This window comes from Panicum virgatum, chromosome 5K (genome assembly GCF_016808335.1).
Source record: "Panicum virgatum strain AP13 chromosome 5K, P.virgatum_v5, whole genome shotgun sequence".
Taxonomy (NCBI): domain Eukaryota; kingdom Viridiplantae; phylum Streptophyta; class Magnoliopsida; order Poales; family Poaceae; genus Panicum; species Panicum virgatum.
The window spans coordinates 35,163,959-35,185,952 of NC_053140.1; the positions used below are offsets into that span (position 1 = coordinate 35,163,959).

Consider the following 21,994-nt stretch of genomic DNA (forward strand, 5'->3'; position numbering starts at 1 on the left):
ACCATATATGGCTATTTGGATCCACCAGCTAATTATTACGAGTTAGTTAATTTTATCTAAGATGGTTCTAAATAATGTCTAGCAAAAATTGTGCACTAAATTTGTTGTACATAAAAAAAATCAAAAGAAGGACCAAAAAAAAAAAAACTGGGTCACGAACCGCCGTGAGCTCCAGTTGCTTCCGACGGCCGCGCGTATCAGGCTCTGCCCCGATCCGCCTTCCGGCGGCGAGCTTGCGACAGCCCGCGCCGCCACCGAAGGTCACGCGCATCGGCAAAGCTCGAGCTGCATCCCAGCGCCCTCCAAGCGGCAAGGCGCTGCGCCGCCACCCATCGGCCGTTCATGTTGGAGCGGAGGGCCGTTCATGTTGGAGCGCAGCTCGAGCCCCCTCTAGGCAGGCGTAGGGGTGGTAAAGGGCCCAACATTTTGAACTAGAAAATCTAAGGATCGGGCCCTAAAAGGGTCGGGCTCTAAACATATGTATTTTTGAACTAAAAATTTTAAAGACCATATTGGATTGTGAAGAGGCCACTAGGGCCATGGCCCATTACCACCCCTAGGCAGGCAAGGGGCTGCGCCTCCATCACGCCGCAACCGCCGCTCGTAGTCGTATAGCTGGGTGGCCTTCGCATTGACCTCGACCTAGATTTGAGAGACTAACACAGTAAAAGGGAGAAAAACGAGTGGACGTGGAATGACCGAATGAGGTGAGAGGGGGCCACACGGAAAGGAAATTAGTGAAGCCCACGCACGTGGTGAGGTGGAGTGCAATTGGATCGATCGCGAGGAAGTGAGATAGCGAGCAAATGTAAATTTGGATTTTTGAATTAATTTTATATGTAAATCTAAGATGACAGTATATCCCTTAATATGAATAGCGAGCCACACAAATGACAAAAAAAGGGCCATCTATTATTACTATGAACATACTTCGAATCAAAAAGTGTGCCAACAATTGAATAAAAAAGTATAGGAAGCTACATTCATGCTAGCTGGCTCACCTAGCTACTCGTAGTAAAAATAGATCCTCGTCGCCTCGTGCGGCTCTCGGATCCCAGCCAACGAGATGAGCGCGGCAGGCGCGACATCCGTGTGGCGGAGCTCGGCGCGAGACATGTATGTACCACATGGCGGCGTTCAACCGCCGCAGAGGCGTGATGGGTGGGAGTGGGAGATACATGCCACAGTGCCATGGCGATTTATAACATGACAAGGACTCGCGAACCTGATCGCGTTCGTGGCAGCCAGGGCAATCTGCAGCTGCCTGCCGGACAAACGAGGAAGCGGCTCGGGTCTTCAGCCACCTGGGCAACGGCGGTGCCGTGAAATACGAGCGGCAGGTCTTCGCCGGGCTGTACCAGTACCACCACGTGCGTGCATATTGCGCTCAGGCTCAGGCGCAACTACTTCGGGGCACCCGTGGTCAGCCATTTTCTTCATCGCCGCGGGATCGTTGTTGCCCTGACTACAACCCAGACGCCGGAGAAATCCGATATTTGGCATCAAATACGTGCGTTTTATTTCTTTTGACATCCAGTTCACGAGCTTTTCGAAATATGATATCGAGTGTGCGAATTGTTCCGATTGGAGGATTTTTCCTACTAGAAAACAGACCAAAGGTCCTGGCCAAAGGTACCAGCTGCTGTTGCAACCGGTACTAATGCCACGCATCAATACCGGCTGCAAAAGCAGCTGGTACCTTTGGCCAGCGGCGATCAAAGGTAAGGGGTTTGGTACCGGGTTAAAGCATCACCCGATACCAAAACCCCAATATAGACACCGGTTAGTGCCACCAACCGGTACCAAAAGAACAAGGAGGGATAGGTACCGGTTGGTGGAACCAACCGGTGCCTAAAGGGTGGACAATGGCACCGGGTTTTGCCATGGCCCGGTGCCGCCACGTGCCCACAACAAAGGCACCGGTTGGTAACATCAACCGGTGTCTATGCCTTTTGTTTGGCACCGGTTGTTGAGCACCAACCGATGCCTTTGAGCCACGCCTATAAATACCCCAACCCCTCCCCCCTCCAAACTGTCTTGAACTCACTGTTCATGACAGCTGAGTGAGGGGAGGGGAGGCGAATTTTTGTTTTTTTTTCCAAAAAAAGTTAGTTATTTTTCTCCATAACTTAGCAATTGGTGTTTAGAAGCAGTTATCATTTAATTTATTTGATAAGTGAATAGTATCTATTTATTATAGTTATATGCATTATCAATTATATATTTGAATTCAAATTTATTATAGTATGAATGAACTATTTGTACACTACAATGATGTATATAAATGTATTGTGGATCTAGATGAGTCGGCAATGGATGTACATGGCCGATCGACGTTTTAAAGGAGTTCATTGATGGCGTGCATGAATTCATAGAAGCGGCCGAGAAACACAAGTATGGCGGTTTCGTTCGTTGTCCATGCAAATTCTGTAAGAATGAGAAGGATTACTCATCATCAAGAACCATCCATAGTCACTTGTTCAATAGTGGTTTCATGCCGAACTACTATGTTTAGACCAAGCATGGCGAAAGAGGAATTGTGCTGGATAATAATGTAGAAGAAGAGGACAGGATTCCTGACTTTGCAGCCAATTATAATTCCTTTTTCGACGACACTGCAATGGGTGAGCCTGAAGAAGATACTGAAGGATACGTTGTAGAAGATGATCTTGGTCAGATGCTGCGCGAAGCTGAGGAAGGTTGCGAAACAGAAAAGGAATTGAGAAATCTGAAGCGTATGTTGGAGGACTACAGAACATTGTTTTACCCTGATTGCAAACAAGACCAAAAGAAGTTGGGTACTACATTGGAATTGTTGCAATGGAAGGCATCAAATGGTTTGTCTGACAAGGGATTCGAGGAGTTGCTGAAACTTATAAAAAACTTACTCCCTGAGGGTAACACCTTGCCGGAGACAACATACGAGGCAAAAAAAAGTTGTTTGTTCTTTAGGATTAGAGGCACAGAAGATACATGCTTGTCCTAATGACTGCATCCTATATCGAGGTGAGTATGAAAATTTGGATTCATGCCCTGTATGCAACGCATGCCGGTATAAGATCCCTCGAGATGATCCAGGCGACGTTGAGGGGATGCGTGTCAAGAAGAGGGTGCCTGCCAAGGTGATGTGGTATTTTTCTCTAATACCACGTTTGAAACGTTTGTTCATGAACAAAACGAATGCTAAATTGATGCGATGGCACAAAGAAGAATGTAAGCAAGATAATATGTTGAGACACCGCGCTGATGGGTCGCAGTGGAGAAAAATGGACAGAACATTCCCAACATTTGCAAATGAAGCGAGGAATATAAGGTTCGGCTTAAGTACGGATGGCATGAATCTTTTCGGTGAGCAGAGCAGTGGTCATAGTACCTGGCCTGTGACACTCTGTATATATAACCTTCCTCTCTGGTTGTGTATGAAGCAGAAATTCATTATGATGCCGGTGCTTATCCCCGGCCCGAAGCAACCCGGTAACGATATAGATATGTATATGAAACCACTGATTGAGGATCTTCTATTGTTGTGGAAAGATGAGGGTGTTCGTATGTGCGATGCGCATACAGAGGATCATTTTAACCTGCGTGCATTGCTTTTCGTAACCACCAACGATTGGCCAGCACTAAGTAACCTCTCCGGACAATACAATAAGGGTTATAGGGCATGCACCCATTGTTTAGAAAAAACCGACAGCATGTACCTCAAGCACTGTAGGAAGATCGTGTATATGGGTCATCGTCGATTTCTTCCGATCAAGCACCCATTAAGGAGGAGGCATGCTCACTACGATGGAAAAGGCAGATCATCGTATCAAGCCTAGGCACCGTTGTGGGAAAATGGTGTTTGAAATGGTCAAAGATATAAAAGTAGTATTCGGAAAAGGACCCAACAGCAAATCAGTGCAGAGTGATGACGGACGTGCACCTATGTGGAAAAAGAAGAGTATTTTTTTGGAGTTACCTTATTGGGAAGTCTTAGACGTCCGCCACGCAATTGATGTGATGCACCTAACAAAAAATCTTTGTGTGAACCTTCTAGGTTTCCTTGGTGTCTACAGTAAGGCAAAGGATACATTGGAAGCGCGGCAAGATCTTCAACGTATGAAACAACGGGCCGCCCTACATCCAGAAAAAAAGGGATAAATGACGTCATTATCTAGGTCCTGCGTGCTACACTCTTAGTAAGGAAAAGAAGCGAAGTATGTTCGACTGTTTGAACAGTATCAAGGTCCCATCAGGCTACTCTTCGAATATAAAGAGGCTACTGAACTTGAAAGAGAAGAAACTCTCACACGTAAAGTCACATGACTGTCACGTGTTGATGATGTAATTGATTCCAATTGCACTTAGAGGTATTCTACTAGCTAATGTTCGAGCAACAATCATAAAGCTATACGCATTTCTCAACACAATTTCTCAGTAGGCAATCGATCCATCGAGTTTAAGCAGGCTACAAGAGGATGTTGTCCAAAGTTTAGTCAGTCTTGAAATGATACTTCCTCCATCATTCTTCAATATTATGACGCATCTTCTAGTTCACCTGGTCAAAGAGATTGATATTCTCGGTCCTGTTTCCTTCATAATATGTTCCCTTTTGAACGATACTTTGCAGTACTAAAGAAATACGTTCGTAATCGGGCTCGTCCAGAAGGAAGCATTGCGAAGGGTTACGTCACAGAGGAGGTCATTGAATTTTGTGTTGACTATGTGGAAGAACTCTGCCCAATTGGGATTCCAGTATCACGTCATGAGGGCGCGGCTGATTGGAAAGGGCACACTTGGAAGAAAATCAGTAAATGCCACAGATCATGCCACGTTGAGCAAAGCACATCTCACAGTTCTGCAACAATCAGCCTTGGTGGCTCCATACATGGAGGAGCACATGCAAATTGTGCGAAGTATATACCCTTTGAAGTCTGAGACATGGATTACAAAACATCATAACGATACATTCGCCACCTGGTTGCAGAAGGAAGTCATGGCCAACGATCAAATTCATGAGCAGCTAGCTTGGCTGGCCAGGGGTCCGGCAAATTCAATCATGATGTACCAAGGATATGAAATTAATGGTTACACATTTTATACAAGAGCCCAAGATAACAAGAGCACCAATCAAAATAGTGGTGTCCGTATAGATGCCACCGACTCTAGTGGCCAAACGAACTCATATTTTGGTTACATTGAAGAGATCTGGGAACTCGACTATGGGCCGTTGAAGATACCTCTATTTCGTTGTCAATGGGTTAAACTCACAGGAAAAGGTGTCAATATCGACGAGTACGGAATGGCAACGGTAGACTTCAAAGAGCTTGGCTATCGAGACGAACCATTCGTCCTAGCTAAAGATGTCACTCAAGTTTTCTATGTGCAGGACATGTCTAGCAAAACGAGAAAGGACAAGTCCAGGAATAAATCAAGTTTTGTAGGTGCCGGAGATGAGGCAAAGCGCCATATTGTTCTGGCAGGAAAAAGAAAAATTGTGGGAGTCGACGATGTCACAGATGAAGAAGAATACAATAAGGTTGAAGATATGATTCCGTTCGCAGTGGAGGTTGACACAAGTATTCTTTTAGCCGAAGAGGAGGCTCCGTACGCACGTCATGATCATAATGAAGGGACGATTGTAAAGCGAACCATCGTTAATATTCCCTTAGTTGAATGATTATGTCTTGTAATATTTTCTGTGAACATTATTAGATTTCTTATGCAATGAATTGATTTATTGGACAATTAAATGATTTATTATGCCATTATTTGATTTATTATGCAATTAAAATAATTAGTTATGCACCTAAATGATTTATCAGGTAGTATTTAGAATTATTTTGCATTTAAATAATTTATTATGCAATTATTTGATTTATTATGTAATTAAAATAATTAGTTATGCACCTAAATGATTTATTATGTAGTAATTAAAATTATTGTACATTTAAATGATTTATTATTGTGCTCCGCCGGCGCAAAGGGTCACAAGTACTCCAACTCCTCCTACACCAGAAAAGGGAAAGAAAAAGACAGCATCCCTCCCAGCGGCTGGACCCTCAAAGAAGAAGCAGAAAACGGTCGAAAGACAATTAACCTACGAGAAAACCGCTGAGGAGTTGGAAGAGGAGATTGCTCGATATATAAAAGAACAATTGAAGCCTAAAGTCCCCCTTCCGAGGGAAAAGGTACCTCTAGAACTAGGGAAAAAGCTTCTCACAAACCTAGACAACCCACCAAAACCGAAAAGTTTACCCTCGGACTATGATCGTACTCTGACAAAGGCACACAAGGTGAGAAATCTGAAGAAAAAATGTGGCAAGACCATTCCTCAGCTTGGCACACAACAAAAAGAACTCGAACCCCTCCGGGTGCCAGGGTTGCCACTCCTACACCCGACGGACGTACAACTCCAGGCGGACCTACAGGCCACAATATTTCTTTCTGAAACTGGATTAACGCTAGAGGTGGCAACGGGTCATGTGGAGGCAAAAATCCCTGTCGCTCGCACTATTACTCCATTCCAGCATGGAAAACCTTTTGTCACTGAGGAAGAGGAGAAAAGTCTAGGCACGCAGATGTTCAATTTGCATAGATGGTACCTGAGAATGGCGAAAGACGAAGGGAAAATGTTTGGAGTCAAGTATCGTGACCATGATTTCTTCCGCGGGGAGGACGACTTCTGGGTGTACTTCCAAAATTTATATCACATTTACCATCGACAAGCCCTCGATGCCTCTATCATCACCATTTGGGTTTTGTAAGTATCACTTACCTCTACACTAATACTTTTTGTTAAGAAGAACATAATTATATGTGTGCATTATAAAATTTCTATTGCATCGTTTAGACAGGAGATCCAAAGAAGCCGAAAACATGGATGGCACCATCAGATCGGCTTCATGTCTCCTTTGCTATTCAACCAGAAATTGATCAACGAAAGTTACAAGGAAACGTGCCAAAACATGTACGATGCGTTGACTAGGCAAAATTACAAATCCTATATATTCATACCATACAACTTTGGGTAAGACTTGGTCGACTCAATCCTCTGTTATATTACTAAATAAATACTAAGTTGTCTAATACATTTATGTATATATCCTATCTATATATGCAGTTATCATTGTATTTTACTCATACTTTCCGTAGAGACCGGCAATCTTATAGTCTTTGACTCAATGAGAAATCCAAAGTCCGCAATCCAACATATCATAGACCCCTTGAACAGGTAAGTTCAGTTTGCACAATCAAATTCTTTTTCTGTTAATAACAATTCCTGAATATCAAACTTAACTTTGAGCGCAGGGTTTGGAAAAAAATTGTGAAAAATAACAAAGGACGTGGTCAATGGAGGCCCGAACTGAACGTTAACATGGATTATCCGGTATGTTCATTCATAAAGATTTGTCTAGTTAAGTATATAATCCCAAATTGTTCTAAATTGAGTAATTTATTTATTTCTCCTTAAGTGTGCGAGACAACAACAAGGAACTGATTGGTGCGGGTACTACGTATGCGACTACTTACACATCATGACTCCATGCGGGAAGGCTACTGATGAAGAAACGATAGTACGTCCAAACCGTTCACTAGTATATTTTCATAATTGTACTAACACACATAATGTTAATGCTTTTTTCCTAAATGATAGATGTCTCAAATGGGGGATGAATGTTACTCTACTGATCGGATCAACGCCGTGTGCGAGCAGCTCGCCGGATTCATTTTGAACGAGATCTTGGATCCTAGAGGCGAGTTCTACCAGGACTTCCATCGACATCCTGAGGGGACTAGTAGTTGGACGGCTAACATGACTTGTACATTTGTAAATATTTTTAAATATTATGCCTTGATGTTTGTAAATTTGTAAATATATTAGTTCATCTAATTAGCTTAATTATATGCTCGCATTTCACTTTTAGTTAGTTTCAAATATTCTCTGAAAACGAACACGAACAACCAATGAACGTAGAGTACTGTAGAGCTTGAGTGTGTTTAGCAATTATAAAAGAATAAACAGTAATAAATATAACAAACAAAACTGGATTTGGGAAAAAAGGGAAAAGGTCATTGGTACCGGTTGGAAATACCAACCGGTACCAAAGGGGCTGCCACCTTACGTCAGCGTCGCCTCTTTGGTACCGGCTGGTATTTCCAACCGGTACCAATGGAAGCCTAAGGCACCGGTTGAAAAACCCGGTGTCTTAAGTAGAGGCCAATGGTCGCGGTTGCGGGGCACTGGTTGGGAAACCGGTGCCTTTGGCCTTTCTCAGCCGGTGCCCAAGGCCCGTTTTCTAGTAGTGTCTCCTTCTTTTTTTGATTTTTTTTCATTTTATATGGCACTTAAATTACTCATTTTGCCCCTCTCTTCTTGAGTCTCTCCTCTCTCGGGATGGGAGCGCCACCGCCCGCCACAACTCCAGGCTGGACGGCGACGACCTCGGCCTCGGCCACAGCGGCGAGCAGGAGTTCAGGAGTAGGGCGTCGTTCTCATTCACTGGGGGTGGGCTCGTGGTCGATGTGGTGGCGGCAGGGCCAAAGAGCAGGAGGGCACAACGGCGGCGAGCAAGTGGCTACTAGCGGCAATGGGATAGACAACAGCAATCTCGCCCTCTCCCCTTCCCCTCTCTCCCTCTCCATCTCTCTTTCCCTGTGCAATGGCCGGGCGAGGCGGCTGCACCCGCCATGGCCTCGACGGCATCCCATCACTCCGCGTGGGCTATGACTAAGGTTTTAAATAACCGACTATAGCTGCCGCTATAGCCGGATTTAGCCTTTTGGGAGCATAAACGCTAGGAGAAGGTCCATTCGGCGCTAAGCAGGATAGCCCGCTAATAACCCGCTATAGCCAGCTAAATCAGCTAAATTACCATCTCTTGGCCCGCTAAATTGTGAACTCATTTCTTCGTCGGTCTGTCGTTTGTGTTAGACTTATGGTTGTTGCATCATCTGAACTTTGTGTTAGATTTGTGAAAGCATGAAGTTGAAGTTGAAGTCCTATGTTGTTTCTCTACATGATGAATTGATGATGTACTGAATATTCTGAAACTGTGAACTTGATTTGCAAAACAGCTAAATGGGTTAGCTAAGACTATAGCCGGATATAGCATTTTCTTAGCCTTTGAAAAGGTAACCCTGAAGGACCTTAGCAGGATATTTAAAACCTTGGCTATGACACGTCAGCCTTGGTGGTGGCTCCTACGTACCATGGTCGGCTGGGATGGCTGCTCCGGCTAAGGCGGTGCTGGCCACGTGGGCTCCGTCGTGCAGCCATTGGTCTGGCGCCGCCACCACGGGGCCAATGCACATGATGACGGGGAGGCAGAGGTGGAGATACAGACGAAGTGTCATTGCCGCCGTGCCACCGCTGTGCCCGCGGCGGCGGGGCCAGCGCGGGGGACGATGGGAGGCCGAGGTGGAGCCGAAGACAAAGATGTGGAGACGAAAACGAAGCGCCGCCGTGTCGCTGCCGTGCCCACGACGGCGGGTCCGACGGACAGGATGACATGGAAGCGGAGGTGGAGACGAAGACGAAGAGGTGGGGATGGCGATGAAGTGGAACGATACAGATGGATATGGTTAGGGGCAAAATTGTCTATTCACTTGGGCTGTAAACTTAAAACGAAAAAAAGAGAGAAATCGAGAAAAGAACAGAAAATCCCCCAAATCGAAAGAATTTGCGTGTGGAGTGTTATATTTCTAAAGGCTTGTAAATTGTATGTAAAAAAATGAGGCGTGCGAATTCGATGTCAAATATCGAAATTTTTCTAGACGCCGTACGTTGAAAAAGAATGGTCGCGCAGTTCCAATATATTCGACTGTAGTTGTACTCTTTTTTAGTAAAGAGTTGTTCACGGCACACACGTTACATTATCCTTGCTCATGCTTGAATCAAGCAATGAAATGGTCGTTATAATCGATGAATTGCATATTGTGAAATGTATTGTGTAAGAGTAAATGTGCATCTAATTGTCTGATCTTGTCTGAAATTTGCATCATATCAGAAAATTCACGCTCTTCTTCTAAACTTGTCTGAACTTTGCATCTAGTTGTAGTTTACGGCATACAGTATGTAGTAACACACGGCTAGCTGAGAAAGAAATTATTTATATTCAAGTTGTCTTTGTTTCTAAACTCAGATTAAAGGTTCTCAACGAGCATAGTGATTAGAGACTCCGCTCCAGCTCCTGCAAGGGCCTCACCCACCTCATCAACCATCGAAGACTTCTTCTTGCTCCCACGTCCTCCGCCGGCGGCGATGACGCCGGCGTCGCTGCTGCCGCGCGACGGCCGCACGCTAGGTGGAGATCGACGTTGCACAGCCCGCACCGGTAGACCCACACGAAGCAGGGCTTGCGGCACGCCGCGCAGGTCCCCACGACCCCACCCCGGGCACGGCGGTCATGGCGTGGTCCGGGTGCAGGTCGTTGCGCGCGGCCTGCGGCAGCCGCGAGCACCGCGGGTGCGTGTGGAACCCGCACGGCGCGCAGTTGTAGGCGAAGGCGCCGGCGGGGATGTCCTCGCGGCACAGGTCGCAGCAGGCGCGCGCACCGCCGGCGGCGCGGGCCAGGGTGAGGTCGTGCCACGGGTGCGCGAAGAAGGCGCGCAGGGTTTCCGGGTACCCGGCGCAGTCCTCGTGCAGGTCGAAGCGGCAGCGGCGCCGGCGGCAGCTGTAGCCGCTGCCGGTGAGGATGCCGCCGCACAGGTCGCAGGTGCGCGGCAGGTGGTACTCCCTGAGCCTGAGCTCGTGGTCCGGGTGGGAGAAGTGGGCTGCCGCCATGGTCGTATGCTGGATCGGATTGGATTGCTCGCGGCTGTAGCCAGTAGCTGCTTGCTGCCGTGCAGCATGGAATGGGACAATGGGTATGGGTATATGAAGAGCTAACAAGCTTCCTGTTTTGACTTTTGACGAGCTGTCGAGCTCTGTTCTGCTTCTGCATTCGACAGCTGAAACTAACCGAGTAGGCATCATTATTGGCCCGAGATAGATAGGTCAGTGCAGACCCGTGTTTTCTCTAATTCTCTGCGAAGTAAAATTCATCAAGATCACGCGTGCATTCGCGTCACGGCATTGGATCCTCAGGTAAACGACAATGCAGTGTGCTTAATAGTAATCGTAATCAATTCCGATGGTTGCTTCCGGGTCCTTTCTTTCATTGAAGAGTAAGCACATAATATATATATTTCGTCCAGATATCACACGCGACCAGGTCATGGCTTTACTGTAGCTGCAGTTTAAACTGTTGCTTCCTCGCACCCAAGAGTTTTTTTTTTAAGAAATGCACCAAAGAGTTCCCACCAGAGCATCTCCAGCAGTTCCCAATAATCTTTTTCCAATAACAGATACTGGAAGCTGTCCCATAGCAGTTTTAGAATTATTGGGGGAGTTGTTTTTGCAGTCACCCAATAATCTTGTCCCAATACAAGGAGAACCCTCCCTTTATTTGAAGGGAGTTAGGGTGAAATATTGAGACAACCCAATTAATAGTTATAGTTATTAGGGAAAGGGAGAGGTATTGGAGAACTGCTAGAGCACATCATTTTTTCAATAGTAGAAATTTATTAGAGCATCTCCAAGAGTTCTCAATCTCACTTCCCCATCCTTGTTTTTTGGAAAAAAAAAAGAAAAAAACACTCTCCAATAGCTCCCCATTCTAGTTCCCCATCTCCTAATAATTGGCAAATTGGTCTCCCTTGTGCGTAAAAATACGCACCGCTTTCCCCTCCCGATCGCCCCTCTCCCGCACTGTTTCTCGTGGAATTATCCTTGTGAGGCCACAACTCTCATTTTTTGGAGCAAAAATGGGAAACTATTGTAGATAGACTCTTTTTTGCCTCTCCATACCTATTTGGAGAGTTGGCAAACAACAAATTTTGGGAAGAAAATATTAGCTAGTATTAGAGATGCTCATAGGGAATGAGCAGCAAACGATACTAAATGCTAGGCACATAGAGACCACACTGATGATTTGCTGACTACAACCCCGTTTGGAGTGGGCTAAAATTTTAAAATTATATCCCTAGCACTACTATAAAAATCTTAATCGAGGCGGGCAAAAATGTTTAACAGAGGCATTTTTCGCAACCGCCTCGAAACCAAGGTCACGGTAAATGACCTCTTTTCCTAGGCGGTTGCTTGCCCGCCTCAGTTAATCGACATGAAAAAACAAAAAAAGCCCATGGACAGGCCCGCCAAGCCCATCCACAGGCCAGCCGAGCCCATCCATGGGGGATGCTGCTGCCGCCGGGGAGACCGAGCACCGAGCGCCGCACGCCCACACCCTGCCGCGGGCTCAGCTCTGCCGTAGCTCCACCGCCGTAGCTCCACCACCACGCGCCGGAGGGAGGGCGCCGCCGGGAGGGTTGGGGAAGGGGCCGCCGGCCGTGAGGAGCACTGGAGGGAGGGAGCGCGCCCCCCGCACCGTGCCAGGCCACCACCAGAGGGGCGGCTCTGCTCGCGCCGCCGCCGGCCGTGAGGAGCACCGGAGGGAGGGGGCTGCACCGTGCTAGGCCGCCAGCGCCGGAGGAAGGGGGTGCTAGGGAGTAGAGAGAGAGGGTGAGTGGAAAAGAAACCCTAAGTGCTCCTTATATGCGTGGCTAGGTTAACGGGTTGGCTTGGCTTTTTTCTGTACCTCGGCAATATTAATCGAGGTGGGCCTTTATAAGTGCCTTGGCTCCGAAAATAGGGGTATTTTTGGAGGCGGGCCTCTCGGTTAATAGATTTTAGGAGGTGGTTCTCTTTTAACCGCCTCCGTAAATCGATTAACCGAGTCGGTTTTTTGACCACCTCGGCTAATGAAAAATGATTGCCTCGCCGCCTCCATAAATTGATTAACCGAGTCGGTTTTTTGACCACCTCGGCTAATGAAAAATGACTGCCTCGGTTAATCCAATGCATTAACCGAGGAGGTTGTAATTGTTGCCCGCCTTCGAGGCTATTTTTAAAGGCCGCAGTAAATATTTTTTTTGTAGTAGTGTAGAATATATTAGTAGCCTAAACGTAGACTAATCAAAACTAATCAAGGGCTAATGACTTTTAACTACAAATTAGTCATTATATGTCAACTAATCAACATGCATAGCAATTAGCGTATGTTTAGTCCTTCCTTTGGATATCCAAATAAGAAGGCTAAAGTTGAGACCTAGGATTTAGGTCTCCTTTGGATTTTTAAGTAGCTATCACATCAAATATTCGGATGTCAATTCGAATGTTTGGATGCCAACTTAATATAAAATTAATTGCATAAGTTGCAATTAGGGTTCTAGACGAATCTATTAAGTATAATTAATGCATGATTAGCAGATGGTTAATGTAGCAATTAGTAGTTAAATTATGAACTAATTAGGATTAATGGATTCGTCTTATGATTAAATCACGGCTTATAATTAGTTTTGTAATAAGTCTATATTTAGTACTTCTAATTGATGTTTAAACATGTGATGTGACAAGACTTATGACTTAAACTGAAAAACCAAATGAGGTCTTAAATAAACGGGACCTACATATCGCTAGAGATATAAATACACAAAATCCGGAGAACTGCACGACTTTATGCCACTAACAAGGAAAAAAATGAAGAAAAGAGCTAGAGTCAAAAGACATTTCTATTATTATCTACCTATTTCTAATGTACGTAATGTTTGCACCAAAATTTTTAATTTGGTCCAACATTTATCACTGATGGATGGATTCGAAGCGTAGCCATGCGTTGCTATGGTTAATATAAATTTTACCAAGATCTACATGAGAGTGTCAATTTTTTTACTCTTTCACTCCGTATACAAACAGTATCGTGACCGCACGAAGGATTGATTTTCTGGGCTCCGATTGGGATTTAGATTGATTTGTTCGGGTTCCGATTGGGAGTTACGTTAATTTATAGGGATCCACGTGATCGAGTCGTAGACGGAGGGCTTGGCCGACTCGCATATGCGATGGACTAAGGCTCACATGTCAATGACACAAGACGGACCAAACAAAAAAAAATTAGGTGAAAACTTTACTTGCTTTAGAAATATATACTAGGCAATTATGCCCGTGTGTTGCTACGGACAAAGTTTGTGTAAGTATCGGATACGTATAAGTGCCCGTGCGTTAATTTATAGGGATTTACGTGATCGAGTTGTGGACGTAGGGGGTTCATCCGACTCGCATACGGGATAGACTAAGATTCACCTGTCAATGATACAAGCACCAAACGGACCAAACCAAAAATTAAGGTGGAAATTTTATTCGCTTTAGTAATGGATATAGATAGGTATGGATAAAAACTGAACAATAACACTTTATTACTCCCTCCGTCCGGAAATGATCTACGTATTTTGACTAGGAAAAGTCAAACTTTATAAACTTTGACTAATAATTAGTTAAATTATATGTATAATTAGTTTATAAAATTTATGTCAATACATATGTATTCAAAGAGGTTTTGAGATGACATTGAGTTATTCGTAATTGACATTATATTCTAAGAGTGATTAATAAAAGCCAAACTTTACTTCGAATGACTTTCTCTAGTCAAAATATGTAGATCATTTCCGAACGGAGGGAGTATAAACTAAACGGACTCGAATACAATGAGAATGCGGAAACACAACGAAATTCATATCGAACAACAATATTTGTAATGTATGGAATCTTTAACCGTGGCAATGCACATGCATATTTGCTAGTGGGCTTTAGAAGAGCACAATCTACTAAAAAATTCTAGAATTTTGAAAACATCTGAAGGTAAACAACTCACCTGACAACTCAAATAACTCTTTCCGAGAAGAATCTTTGTTTCAATGCTACAATAGGTATGCTACAAGATACATGCAAAATGGATCACTATTGATTTATAACATCTACTCCATCCGTTTCAAATTATATGTCGTTTGACTTTTTTAATCTCAAATTTGACCACTCGTCTTATTCAAAAATTTATGCAAAATATCACTTCTTTTGTTGTGGGTTGCTTTATCAATACAAGATCTTCAAGAATGATTTAAATTTGGTAATGTTTGTACAATTTTTTTTAAATAAAACGAGTGGTCAAACTTATAGTAAAAAAAAATAAAATGAACTACAATTTGAAACGGAGTTAGCACGTAATAATGTTTGAAGTTTGTAAAAGTCACCGTCCACCAAAAAGGTGCCAGAAAACGCCCCTGCCGGTACCGCTTGTAGTCTTTTTCGGAGCAGCAATAAAAAAAATCCCCATATTCAATTTCCGCCCATGGGACACATCACACATGTTATTTCGATCTTCTGAAGAATTGGAACTACAATGTCCCAACTACCACATTTTAGCCAAGATACATTCATTCAGAGGAATTCACTTTGACTCGAACGCACGAAATGACTGTCAAGGTCGTAAATGTTAAGGAACTACTTCATCACACACCGACACCCCAATCTACATGGTGTCCGCATGATTTCTTTTGGTGCTACAGAACAGTCATACCCAAATGATCAGTCCCGGCATAAGGGATGCACGCATCCATCTCGTTACCTATATGTATGATCTAGAACTTGTCTACGACGACACCATCCCTGACGACCTCGTAAGCATCCCGATTCCGGGTCTTGTTCATGCCGGCGGCGAAGTGCACCTTGGTAGCCTCGGCCCTGACCTCCGTCACCTTGGTCCAGATCAGGATCTTGGTCTTGAGGCCCTCGACGTGGGTCAGCTTTCCCTTCTCCAGGTAACCCGTCACGCTGGTGGCGAACCTCAGGACCGACGAGTCCTTGTACCCCACCTCGCAGGGTGATGCGATGTACACGGTGAGCAGCTTCGTGTCCTCGGCCAGCTCGTAGTTGGTCGCGTCCTGGGGGAACAGGCCCATTGGGAGGTCATATTCCTTGAGAAATTCAGGCAGTGGTTTCTGCATCTTCCCTGAAACCAAGCAGTGCTTTATGATCAGATAAGTGGACAAATGAAGCAAGTTTGTGATGGGAAAATGAAACCAGATGTATGTATGGTTGTCTGTGGGAACCGTAAGTGCCTAATAGGTGGGACCAATCATGCATAGGGATCGGGATACTGTGCTAATCAAATAAGCTATGCTGAAATATCTTGTAACTTAAAATATCTGCAATTCTAACCCCGTGGCAACGGTACCTTTGATTTTGTTTACCATCCATTTAGCTCCATCTCCAATGCTGCTAGAGATCGACTGAAAATTGCAAAAGGCTAAACAGAGTCAACACAAAAGGAGTTTCTATCTGTTGCAAGAATGTCTACCAACATAGTTTAGATTCATGCCTGGGAGTAGAACAAGGAAGACATTTAGGAATTGCTCAAGCCATGTAATAAAATGTTATATAGAAGGTAGATATTATTATTTTTCACTTTGTGAAATTAGATGTGACTGATAGCATGAATCTCTATCCCCAATCCACAGGACTTGATCCGTTGTAACCACCATGTTCAGGAGGTTATGATGGTGAAGCACCACCATCCTAAATCCTAAAGTGATATAAGATGAGAATGACTTTAATTGTGCTTCAATTATCAAGTGGCCACTATCACAACAGCGCAACATCAGCCAATAATGTGGCGCTATTTCTGAGCCTCTGGCCAACTTGAACTCTCCCCTGAGCCAGGTGGCACCATTCACGTGTGATTTTTATGTCTCTATTCTTCAGTTTGAATGGAGCAAATTTTACTGCAACCAAGAACACCTGAACTCTCGCCTCATTGATTTTCTCCTTCACCATGCCATTTAATCCGTAACCGACACGTGACGAAATTCTGAAGTTGGGGCTAGCCCTTTGCAGACCTGCACCATCCATGGTTGGCAATGGGGGATACCATGCCATTCTGAATGCTGAGCCTAACTTTTCTCAATATGGAATGGTAGCGCTAACGAATTCTGAAAGCACGATCTAGAACTCAGCTTCTATTCTACACCGATTAGTTATTTGGTTCATTGGATCTATCCAAAGTTACAAAAGCCCATGCATGAACACCAATACCGTGTGTATTATCAGATTTACTACCCAGCTCTTTGACCACGACCACAAGCTACGCAATTGGGAATCAAAACGGCAGAAATTAAGGCACTGCTTTCTTAAGTCAGGCTATACAACCGACATGATCGTCTTGTCTAAACCGATAATCTTTGGATGTGAACATGATCATCTCTGTGTCAGGTGACAAAAAGGGTGACGCTGAAACGACAGACTGAAACCATTTCAGGTAAGCATTAGCAAAACTGATGGATCCTAAAGCAGAACACCGTCCTAAAGCAGGGGCGGATCCAGCGTGGGGGCGGGGGAACCCCCCCACCCCTACCCCCATGAATCCTCTAGCGTGGGGGCGGGGGAACCCCCCCACCCCTACCCCCATGAATCCAATGGAGCCCTCCCACCCTCCCTCCGCTGCCAAAAAATTTCAACCATGAATGAAGAAGATGACGAAGAAAAGGAGGAGGAAGAAGAAGTGAGGAGGGAGGAAGGAGAAGGGACAATTTAGCCCCCTAGATTAAGATTCTAGATGCGCCACTATCCTAAAGTGATGTGAAATGAGAATGACTTAAATTGCGCTTCAATTATCATGTGGCCACTATCGCCACAACGCAACATCAGCCTATGTGGCGCCCCTACACGAGCGGATCCAACGGTGGGTCGGGAGGGAGGGAAGCCCGCCTCCTCTACAAATTTGAGGAGGAAGAAGGAGGGAAATGGATGCAGAAGGAGGAGGAAGAACAGGAGAACCCTCCTGGAGCTCAATCCAGCCTTCCGTGTGATTTTCATGTCCCTATTCTTTAGTTTCAATGGAGCAAATTATACTGCAATCAAGAACACATGAACTCTCGCCTCATTGACTTTCTCCTTCACCATGCCATTCAATCCGTAACCAACACGTGAAGAAATACTGAAGCTGAGGCTAGGCCCTTTGCAGCCCTGCACCATGGTTGGCAATGGTGGATACCATGCCATTCTGAATGCTGAGCCTAACTTTTCTCTGCATGGAATGGTAACTAACGAATTCTGAAAGCACGATCTAGTGCTCAGCTTCTATTATACACCGATTAGTTATTCGGTTCATTGGATCTATCCAAAGTTACAAAAGCCCATGCATAAACAGTAATAGCTTCTGTGTTGTCAGATTTACTACCCAGCTCCTTGACCATGCCCACAAGCTACGCAATTGGGAATCAAAATGGCAGAAAGTGCGGCACTGCTTTCTTAAGTCAGGCTATACAACCGACATGATCGTCTTGTCTAAACCGATAATCTTTGGATATGAACATGATCATCTCTGTGTCAGGTGACAAAAAGGGTGATGCTGAAACGACAGACTGAAACCATTTCAGGTAAGCATTAGCAAAACTGATGGATCCTAAAGCAGGGGCGGATCCAGCGTGGGGGCGGGGGAACCCCCCCACCCTACCCCCCATGAATCCAATGGAGCCCTCCCACCCTCCCTCCGCTGCCAAAAATTTTCAACTATGAATGAAGAAGAGGACGAAGAAAAGGAGGAGGAAGAAGAAGTGAGGAGGGAGGAAGGAGAAGGGACAATTTAGCCCCCCCTAGATTAAGATTCTAGATCCGCCACTATCCTAAAGTGATATGAAATGAGAATGACTTAAATTGCGCTTCAATTATCATGTGGCCACTATCGCCACAATGCAACCCTACACGAGCGGATCCAACGGTGGGTCGGGAGGGAGGGAAGCCCGCCTCCTCTACAAATTTGAGGAGGAAGAAGGAGGGAAAGGGATGTAGAAGGAGGAGGAAGAACAGGAGAACCCTCCTGGAGCTCAATCCAGCCTTCCGTGTGATTTTCATGTCCCTATTCTTTAGTTTCAATGGAGCAAATTTTACTGCAATCAAGAACACATGAACTCTCGCCTCATTGACTTTCTCCTTCACCATGCCATTCAGTCCGTAACCAACACGTGAAGAAATACTGAAGCTGAGGCTAGGCCCTTTGCTGCTCTGCACCATGGTTGGCAATGGGGGATACCATGCCATTCTGAATGCTGAGCCTAACTTTTCTCTGTATGAAATGGTAACTAACGAATTCTGAAAGCACGATCTAGTGCTCCAGCTTCTATTATACACCGATTAGTTATTCGGTTCATTGGATCTATCCAAAGTTACAAAAGCCCACAGCTTGCTTAAGTCAGGCTATACAACCGACATGATCACATGATCATCTTGTCGTCTAAACCGATACCCAGACATCCTTGGATGTGAACATGATCATCTCTGTGTCAGGTGACAAAAAGGGTGACGCTGAAACGACAGACTGAAACCATTTCAGGTAACATTGGCAAAACTGATGGATCCTCGTCACCACCGATCAGTAACATCGATCTTCAAATAAAAAATTTCATGATATGATAAGATGCAGGTTAGATCGAATGATCGATGATGAACGCGGAGAGAGCGACCAAGAAAGACGAATGGAACAGGAAACGAATGCAAAGGTAATCTTTGAAAAAAAAATGCCATGGATCAACGGAAACGGCAAATAATCATTGGGAGGTGGGGTGGCTTTTCCCTACGTTGATGTCGTCGCCGGCGCCGTTCATCTCGGCGTTGGCCTTCTGGCTGAACCAGTACCCGCCCACCTTCCCCATGAGCTGATCCATCCCCTCCTCGATCACTCCCTTCTTCCTCCGCTTCTTCCCAGGATCAAATCGGTTCCAAGGCCTGGAACAGCACCAATCCTTTTTGGCCGGGATCTACCAGCGCGACCCAACAGGGATGGGGATGAGGGATGGAAGGAGCCAGAGCGAGAAGGTGGAGGATCGCCGGCCGCGCCGGCAACCTCGTTCTTGTCCTCGTCGCGGGTGGGTGGCGGTGGCAATTTTTAGAACGTGGGGTCGGGTGGCCTGGGGTACACAGGTGGGGTGGGGCCATGGCAACTGGTCTGCGTCTGTCTCTCAGCCGGACCCAAACCAAAACTGCCTTGCGGGCTCGGAGCCTGTTGGGCTGAAACGGTGGCCCGCCACGATAGGAAAGGAAAACCGTCCGTGCCGTGCACGTGACACCACCCGCTGAATCCGTTCCGCTGCCGGGCCGGGCTCCCAGGAGGCACCCGACCCGCTCTGGCCACGCCGCGTCGTCCAATCAGATCGCGCGCTGCACGTCATCCGCCTCGGAGCGGATCCTGCACCGGGCCGGACGCGACCCGGAACCGGAGGGGCGTATATGAACGCGGAGGGCGCACGCCGCACCTGGATCTCGCTCGGGCACCAGACTCTGAAAACTGAAAGGAAGGACGCGAAGAAGCGGGCAGCAGCGGATTCGTCACCGTCAGGTGCGCGCCCCTCCCTCGATCCGCCGCCCAGCAGCCCCTCCTCTTCTGCCGGTGGTCTCGTACGCGATCCTGCTGATTCCGTGCCCGTGTGCCATAGAGAAATTCTCTCGGTTTGTTTTGGTTAGATTCGCCCCAGCTTGCTGTGCTGCCGGTTGCCTGGGAGTTTGCCTTAGATCTGCGTGTTTAGACTCTTCGAATTCGTGCGTAGCTGGTTGGTTTCGGATCGTGGTGTCCAGATCTGGTGGCCCCATCTCGGTGCGATTCCGGTTGTTTTGGTTGTGCGGAAATTAGGTTCCAGTTGTACAATTTGCAGAATTCCCCCCCAAATTGATATGTTTCGATTGGCACACGCGATGATATTTGTTCGTAAACTGAATGCTGATAGAAAATTCCAGAGTCCTACTAGACCTGGTTAGCTGCTTCTGTCTTTGTTTGTATGTTAGAACTTAGATCATCCCTGTTTACTTTCAGTGTGAACATGCTTTCTGTTGATTTTGTGAATGCTCCTTGCAATGAGCATATCTGCATGCAGTTGTCCTGCTAGAGATGTACGGTTTTAGGCTTCTGTAGAAATAATCGTTTTCATGCCCTGGATCTATGTCTTGCATAATCTGATGCAATGTCAGGCCATTGCTTATAATTCTAATGTGAAGTTTGTGCATTCATAAATCATACCGCTGTCCATTCTTGTATACAAGATCAAACATCATATTAACGCAAATAGTGGCTGAATATGCTTTATGTGCAAACTAGGAACTGAGTTTCAGATCCCCATGTAATCTTGCCTGTTAAAAACAGGGGACTGAAATCAGAATTGGATGTGTTCTGGTTGATTAATCCTTGGAAGCACAAGAAGTGTTACATTATTGTTTTCTGTTTCATCAGTAAACAGCCAATTGCATAAAGGTCCCATACTATACTGTGCTTTGCTAGAATATGTGGCATCTGCTATTTGATGGTCAAAACACTGTATGTTGTGGCATTTTTGACAGTTCTAGTGCTGCAAGTCTTATAAGCCCAACATATTGCTGACATGCAGTGAGTGCTAAGACAAGATGGTGGCCAACGGTGACGCACCCGCCAGAGGGAGTGCAGCAGCTGCTGCAAGCCTGCGCAGGCGCAGAACCACAAGCGGTGCTGGTGGTGGTGGAGGCGGTGCCAGCTCGATGCTCCAGTTCTACACCGATGAGGCTGCTGGTGCTAAGATGTCCCCGAACACTGTTCTGATCATGAGCATTGGGTTCATTGCCGTTGTTGCTATGCTGCATGTGTTTGGGAAGCTGTACCGCACCACTAATTAGTTTTTGTTACCATACCCAAGAAAGCATAGTCTACCAAGAGAGGAACCTTGTAGAGCAGTTTAAATGGGTAGCAAATGAATATCAGATTCTGAAAAGATTATGCTGTTATAGAAGTTCATGCAACTTGCAATGCTAAGCTGTTATGGTTAAATCATCGCCAGTCTTGTTTCGTCATTGTCATATATCTTGAGGTGTGCATATGCTAGGTTCTCTCTTTCTGTTGTCTGTTTGCACGTTGATCCTTGTTGCTCCGATTCTTGATCTGGTTTAGTTTCAAGTTGGCATCAGTGTGTAGCTGATCATTAGACATTACCTGATGAAGATATGGCTAGTGTTAAATGGGATGATGGCTCTAGTGCATGATAATATCGATATAGGGTCTTTTTTCGCGACCGTGCCTGAGCACTTTTTTCATAATATTGTTATAGGGCTTGATTGCGTGATTAA

The 21,994-nt window shown here is 45.5% G+C and overlaps 3 protein-coding genes across 3 annotated transcripts; 1 reads left to right on the forward strand and 2 right to left on the reverse strand.

Moving 5' to 3' along the window:
• Positions 1-10,128: 10,128 nt before the first annotated feature.
• On the reverse strand, positions 10,129-10,811 carry LOC120709873. The gene is made up of 2 exons (XM_039995509.1): positions 10,371-10,811; positions 10,129-10,285 (listed from the first exon to the last, which is right to left on the reverse strand). The coding sequence occupies exons 1-2, from the start codon at positions 10,766-10,768 to the stop codon at positions 10,129-10,131; spliced, it is 555 nt and encodes a 184-aa protein (XP_039851443.1). The 5' UTR covers positions 10,769-10,811.
• Positions 10,812-15,267: 4,456 nt separating this feature from the next.
• LOC120709584 (uncharacterized protein At5g01610-like) lies at positions 15,268-19,770 on the reverse strand. Its single transcript, XM_039995247.1, has 3 exons — positions 19,489-19,770; positions 16,092-16,146; positions 15,268-15,866 (listed from the first exon to the last, which is right to left on the reverse strand). The coding sequence occupies exons 1-3, from the start codon at positions 19,573-19,575 to the stop codon at positions 15,496-15,498; spliced, it is 513 nt and encodes a 170-aa protein (XP_039851181.1). The 5' UTR covers positions 19,576-19,770; the 3' UTR covers positions 15,268-15,495.
• Positions 19,771-20,177: 407 nt separating this feature from the next.
• Positions 20,178-21,721, forward strand: LOC120709585 (protein transport protein Sec61 subunit beta-like). The gene is made up of 2 exons (XM_039995248.1): positions 20,178-20,246; positions 21,286-21,721. Exon 2 carries the CDS (start codon positions 21,302-21,304, stop codon positions 21,545-21,547), a length of 246 nt encoding a protein of 81 aa, XP_039851182.1. The 5' UTR covers positions 20,178-20,246; positions 21,286-21,301; the 3' UTR covers positions 21,548-21,721.
• Positions 21,722-21,994: the final 273 nt, after the last annotated feature.